At 40.1% G+C, this 7,286-nt stretch overlaps 1 protein-coding gene across 1 annotated transcript; it reads right to left on the minus strand.

Annotated features, from left to right (window-relative positions):
* Positions 1-4,793: 4,793 nt before the first annotated feature.
* On the minus strand, positions 4,794-5,723 carry LOC110142268 (olfactory receptor 8S1-like). The gene has a single exon (XM_020901382.2). The coding sequence runs from the start codon at positions 5,721-5,723 to the stop codon at positions 4,794-4,796; it is 930 nt and encodes a 309-aa protein (XP_020757041.2).
* Positions 5,724-7,286: the final 1,563 nt, after the last annotated feature.

The raw sequence follows: 7,286 nt of genomic DNA on the forward strand, positions 1-7,286 counted from the left end.
TGATCCAAGCCACAGTCAGCTCCTGGACTTGTTTTTGCTCACAGTATAGAACTTCTCCATCTTCGGCTGCAAATAATATAATCAATTAATTTCAGTGTTAACCATCTGGTGATGTCCGTATGTAGAGTTGTCCCTTGTGTTGTTGGAATAGGGTGTTTACTATGACCAGTGTATCTCTTCATAAAACTTTCTTAGCTTTTACCCTGCTTCATTTTGTACTCCAAAGCCAGACTTGCTTATTATTCCAGGTATCTCTTGAATTCCTATTTTTGCATCCCAATCCCCTATGATGCAAAGGACATCTTTTTTTTTTTTTTTTCTGGTTAGTTCTAGAAGGTCTTGTAAGTCTTCACAGAACCTTTCAACTTCAACTTCTTCAGCATTACTGGTTGGGACATAGACTTGGATGACTGTGATGCTTTCTTATTACAACTTCAAAAAATTAGAAATACAAGATGTGTTGTTACTTAGTACATGATTCAGTATATATGTTTCACTTGTGGAAAAATAAAGTGAAATGGAACTTTAAAGTGTTTTAATCTATTAACCATATTCATGACTATAATAATTCTCATTATTGCTATACAGAAAATAGCATTGGATGATTGCAAATTATCATGGTTTTAAAACACAATGTATTTTGAGTAAAATCATAAGTAGCATGTAAAAATGCTCAGAAAATACAAAGTTGCTGTGTCATGTAATGCATATTTTATATTTAATAAATTCTTGGTAAAGTAATGAGAAGGAAGACTAAAACCTTTGCATTCTCCAAGTAGATGAACTAGAGTGCTTTAAAGACGGTGTAATGTTGGAGAGGCTAAATTTTCTTGTGTTGCCTTGAATGAGCAGCATTCCCCCTTAAATTCCAGCTCTCAAGCAGAGTTCTTGGCATCACCCAAGTCACTCACTTGACAGTCACTCTGGGCAGAACATAGCAATTTTTTATCTGCATGGCTTCCCATTCAAAGCTCCAACCCCTCCATAAGCCCTAAGTTGATAACTTTTCTTTCCCTGAAATTCAACACTTTCGGTGAAATCTTATGTTTTTCATTGCCTTTCTATCCATTTAATTCCAAAAAATAATTCAATACACATGCAACTTTACTGAGTATCAATGAAATGATAGAGAAATAAATTATGATTAACTACAACTTTTGGCTGAGATAACTCTATTTCCATTGATATGACTTTGAGCAGGATTGAATCTGAACTGTCTTCTCCCTTCCTGACCCCACCCTCAAAGTATCTTCATGCCTCTTTTTTATGCTTTTCTGTGGCATCTTTCAGCATCTAAAACAGAGGACCATTAGGAATATTTTAGTGTTAACTCACCAGATATCCTGAAACCTATAGTTCTTTCCTAATTTATCATCTCCCATTAAAATTTTTATTTATTTCCTATTTTTTACTTAAAAATAGCTTTACTGAAGTACAGTTGCTTTATAATGTTGTGTTGGTTTCTACTGTATTCCAAAGTGAATCAGCTATACTATACACATACATATATCCTTTCTTTTCTGGATCTCCTTCCCATTTAGGTCATCATAGAGCATTGAGTAGAGTTTCCTGTGTTATCCAGTGTGTTCTCATTACCTATTTTATACATAGCAGGTTTGTGACATTGTACAGGAGGCAGGGATCAAGACCATCCCCAAGGAAAAGAAATGCAAAAAGGCAAAATGATTGTCTGAGGAGACCTTACAAATAGCTGTGAAAAGAAGAGAAGGGAAAAGCAAAGGAGAAAAGGAAAGATAGACCTGTTTGAATGCAGAGTTCCAAAGAATAGCAAGGAGCGATAAGAAAGCTTTCCTCAGTGATCAATGCAAAGAAATAGATGTAAACAATAGAATGGGAAAGACTAGAGATCTCTTCAAGAAAATTAGAGATACCAAGGGAATATTTCATGCAAAGATGGGCTCAATAAAGGACAGAAATGGTATGGACCTAACAGAAGCAGACGATATTAAGAAGAGGTGGCAAGAATACACAGAAGAACTATACAAAAAAGATCTTCAACCCAGATAATCATGATGGTGTGATCACTCACCTAGAGTCAGACATCCTGGAATGTGAAGTCAAGTGGGCCTTAGGAAGCATGACTACAAACAAAGCTAGTGGAGGTGATGGAATTCCAGCTTAGCTATTTCAAATCCTAAAAGATGATGCTGTGAAAGTGCTGCACTCAATATGGCACCAAATCTGGAAAACTCAGCAGTGGCCACAGGACTGGCTGCTGCTGCTGCTAAGTTGCTTCAGTCGTGTGCGACTCTGTGCGACCCCATAGACGGCAGCCCACCAGGCTCCCCCGTCCCTGGGATTCTCCAGGCAAGAACACTGGAATGGGTTGCCATTTCCTTCTTCAGTGCATGAAAGTGAAAGGTGAAAGTGAAGTCGCTCAGTTGTGTCCAACTCTTAGCGACCCTGTGGACTGCAGCCTACCAGGCTCCTCCATCCATGGAATTTCCAGGCAAGAGTACTGGAGTGGGTTGCCTTTGCCTTCTTTGCGCAGGACTGGAAAAGGTCAGCTTTCATTCCAATCTCAAAGAAAGGCAATGCCAAAGAATGGTCAAACTACCACACAATTGCACTCATCTCGCATGCTAGCAAAGTAATGCTCAAAATTCTCCAAGCCAGGCTTCAGCAATATGTGAACCATGAACTTCCAGATGTTCAAGATGGATTTAGAAAAGGCAGAGGAACAGAGATCAAATTGCCAACACCTGTTGGATCATCGAAAAAGCAAGAACATTCCAGAAAAACATCTGCTTTATTGACTACGCCAAAGCCTTTGACTGTGTGGATCACAACAAACTCTGGAAAATTCTGAAAGAGATGGGAATACCAGGCCACCTGACCTGCGTTCTGAGAAATCTGTATGCAGGTCAGGAAGCAACAGTTAGAATTGGATATGGAATAACAGACTGTTTTTCAATCGGGAAAGGAGTACATCAAGGCTGTAGTCACCCTGCTAGTTTAACTTATATGCAGAGTACATCAGGAGAAAAACTGGGCTGGATGAAGCACAAGCTGGAATCAAGATTCCTGGGAGAAACATCAATAACCTCAGATATGCAGATGACACCACCCTTATGGCAGAAAGTGAAGAAGAACTAAAGAGCCTCTTGATGAAAGTGAAAGAGGAGAGTGAAAAGGTTGGCTTAAAACTCAACATTCAGAAAATGAAGACCATGGCATCTGGTTCCATCACTTCATGGAAAATAGGTGGGGAAACAATGGAAACAGTGGCAGACTTTATTTTTGGGGGCTCCAAAATCACTGCAGATGGTGATTGCAGCCATGAAATTAAAAGACGCTTGCTCCTTGGAAGAAAAGCTATGATCAATCTAGACAGCATATTAAAAAGCAGAGACATTACTTTGCCAACAAAGGTCCATCTAGTCAAGGCTATGGTTGTCATGTATGGATGTGGGAGTTGGACTATAAAGAAAGCTGAGGGCTAAAGAATTGATGCTTTTGAACTATGGTGTTGAAGAAGACTCTTGAGAGTCACTTGGACTGCAAGGAGATCCAACCAGTCCATCCTAAAGGAAATCAGTCCTGAATATTCATTGGAAGGACTGATGCTGAAGCTGAAACTCCAATACTTTGGCCACCTGATGTGAAGAACTGACTCATTTGAAAAGACCCTGATGCTGGTAAAGATTGAAGGGAGGAGGAGAATGGACGACAGAGGATGAGATGGTTGGATGGCATTACCAACTCAACTAACATGAGTTTGAGTAATCTCTGGGAGTTGATGATGGACCAGGAGTCCTGGCATGCTGCAGTCCATGGGGTTGGAAAGAGTCAGACATGACTGAGTGACTGAACTGATCAATAGTGTATATGTGTCAATCCCAGTCTCCCAGTGCATCCCGACCCCCAGTTTCCCCTTTGGTAAGCATATGTTTGTTCTCTATGTCTCTGTCTCAATTCCACATATATTCATTAATATATGATATTATGAAATAGGAGAGTAAAAAGAGCTGGCTTAAGGCTAAATATTGAAAAACCCAAGATCATGGCATCCAGCCCTACTGCTGCATGTCAAATAAAAAGGGAAAAGGTGGAAGTTGTGACAGATTTCCTCTTCTTGTGTTCCAAAATCACTGTGGATGGTGACTCCAGCCATGAAATCAGATGATTACTTCTTGACATAAAAGTGATGACAAACCTAGACAATGTACTGAAAAGCAGAGACATTACTCTGCCAATAAATTCTGTATCATCAAAGCTATGGTCTTCCCAGTGGTCCCATATGGTTGTGAGACTGGTCCATAAAGAAGGCAGAACACCAAAGAATTGATACCTTCAAACTCTGGTGCTGGAGTAGACTCCTGAAAGTCTGTTGGACAGCAAGGAGATCAAACAAGTCAATCTTAAGGGAAATCAACCCTGAATATTCACTGGAAGGACTGATGCTGAAGCTGAAGCTCCAGTATTTTGGTTATCTGATGTGAACAGACAACTCATTGGAAAAGTCCCTGATGCTGGGAAAGATTGAGGGCAGAAGGAGAAGAGGGCATCAGAGGATGAGATGGCTGGACAGCATCACTGATACAATGAACATGAACTTGGGCTAACTCCAGGAAATGGTGAAGGACAGGGAGGCCTGGTGTACTACAGTCCATGGGGTCACAAAGAGTTGGACACGACTGGGTGACTGAACAACAATAGTTTGGCATTTGTTTTTCTCTTTTTAACTTATTTCACTCTGTATGACAGTCTCTAGGTTCATCCACATCTCTACAAATGACCCTGATTTCTCTTCTCTTTACAGCTTGCTACCTCTACCATTGCAAACATTTCCCCAAGGTTCTTCTCAGAGCTGTCTTTACTTCTTGGTTTTTAAGGCTATAGATGAGGGGATTCACTAGCGGAGTAACTACACCATACTGTATGGAGAAAATCAGCTCCAGAGGTGAACCTGAGGTGGGCATGAGATAACGGAGGAAAGCTGAGACATAGAAGAAGCTCACTGCAGTGAGGTGGGAGGAGCAGGTGGAGAAGGCTTTGCTCCTGCCTGTGGTGGAGCTGATGCTCAGGATGGTGGAGACAATGCGTGTGTAGGAGAAGAAGATCAGGAAGAATGTACCAAAGCCATGTAGCAGTGTGGAGCCTGTCAGGACAGTGACATTGGTGGAAATATCAGAGCAGGACAAATGGAAGAGAGAGGGCAGTTCACAGGTATAGTGGGGGATGATATGGTTCTCACAGAAGTTCAAGTTCATAGCCAGGGGAATGTTGATAACTGCATCCAGAAAACCCAGGCCCCATGAAGCCCATACCAGCTTCACACAGAGCTGGCTGCTCATTACCTGAATGTAGAGCAGAGGGTAGCAGATGGCAGCATAGCGATCATAGGCCATCACTGAGAGCAAGAAGATTTCTGTCCCTCCAATGTCAAACACGAAGAAGGCTTGAGTCAGGCAGTCCTCTTTTGAAATAATTTTCTTTTTAGACAGGAGGTTCTCCAGGAGCTTGGGAACTGTGACTGAAGAGAAGCAAAGGTCCAGGAAAGAGAGGTGACTCAGAAGGAAGTACATAGGTGTGTGGAGATGGGAATCAGCTCTGATCACCAGCAGCAGCATCAAGTTCCCCATCATTGTTAGGAGGTAAATCCCCATGAAAAGCACAAAGAGCAGTATCTGGACTTTGGGATCAGCAGACAGCCCAAGGAGGATGAACTCAGTGATGGTGCTGTGGTTCCTCAAGGCCATTTAGAAAGGATTTTTCCTAGGAAAAAATATAGCAATGTACCTGAAACGTCTCTTTACTACACCCAACTATGGAGAAAGGGATCCACTTTTATGTACTTACTCCTGATTATTTAGATTTCATGTATGTCCTTATCAAATGTCTATAATATTTGCTTCCCCTTCTAGGGTTCTGTTTCAAACAATGATTTTTCCACAGGTGACATTCTGTTTTAAAGACACTGAAGAAATTTGCTAATTTGTACAGACCCTGTCCTTGACTAATTTGTTCTGTCTCCTTCAACTGGGCACTGCTTTATCAGCAATATTCTGTGCATGTTTTGTAAATCGTGGCAGAGTTGCTGAGAAGCTTTTTCAGCATTTTCCTTCTCTCTCCTGTTTTCCAATCTTCCACTCCAAATCCCTTTTAGAATCCATAACTTCCTAATAATACTGTTTTATCTTTATTTAGCTTTTTCTTATTGATGCTATGCATTAACATCTATTGTCAATTTGACTCTCTGGGACAAGATTAAAAGATGACAGAGTGTGACTCTGTGTATATGTGTGTGTGTGTGTGTGTGTGTGTGTGTGTGTATCTGAATTTTGGATATGTGAAGAAAGGATAAGAAGGATATTACTGACTACCTTCTGTGAATTAGAAATTTGACTATCATAAATTAGGTAACTTGTCCAAGTCCCCAGTCTGTATATCTCAATTCGATAAAACCTCAAGACACTGGGTCTTTTCTTTTTTTGTATGGTCATGATTTATCTATTTTTATTTGCTAATTTATGATATAGAAAATCCATATTTCTTTTATCTTCACATTTATATTTTAAAAATTTTAATTAGAGGATAATTGTTTTACAATATTGTGTTGGTTTCTGTCGTATGACATTGCAGAACAGTCATAACTATGTATTTCCCCTCCCTCTCGAACCTCCCTCTCTCACCGCATCATCACAGAGCACCGACCTGAGCTCCCCGTGTTATATAGCAGCTTCCCACTAGCTATTTTATACATGGTTGTGTATATATGTTAATGCTACTTCTCAATTTGTCCCACCTTCTTCTTCCCTCACAGTGTCACAAATCTGTTCTCTACGTCTGGAGACATCAGGTCTTTCTACCATGCAGTGACTTTCACTTAAGGCTTGACTTTCATTTGATGATAATTTTGTAATATATACAAGTATCAAATCATTATGTTGTATACTTGAATATAATAAAGGGTTATGTGTTGTATTTCAATTAAAACTGTCATTTTCTCATTTAATTTCATAAAACATTCTGGGTAGATTATTATATCCTAATTTTTCTATGTAGGATGAGATGTATGTGAATATCTTGTCTTACCAGAGTGACTAAGTGACTACACCAGGATTTAGCCTGTGTCTTCCTTATTGTTCTCATCCAGCACTTCTGCCTTCCATTTTCTTATGTTTTTCTTAAATATGCTGATTCTCCTCATGTGGCAGCCACTGAGGTGCTCCAGGTGCAAGAAAGAACTCAACACTCAGCTGAAATTGATGAGCTTGCTGACAGCATCCAGTTGATGCTTTGAAAATAAACTGCAGCTTTAG

The sequence above is a fragment of the Odocoileus virginianus genome, chromosome 24 (genome assembly GCF_023699985.2).
Source record: "Odocoileus virginianus isolate 20LAN1187 ecotype Illinois chromosome 24, Ovbor_1.2, whole genome shotgun sequence".
NCBI lineage: Eukaryota > Metazoa > Chordata > Mammalia > Artiodactyla > Cervidae > Odocoileus > Odocoileus virginianus.

Excerpts from the sequence above, each read along its gene's own strand:
- LOC110142268 (XM_020901382.2), bottom strand. The coding sequence starts at position 5,723 with ATGGCCTTGAGGAACCACAGCACCATCACTGAGTTCATCCTCCTTGGG.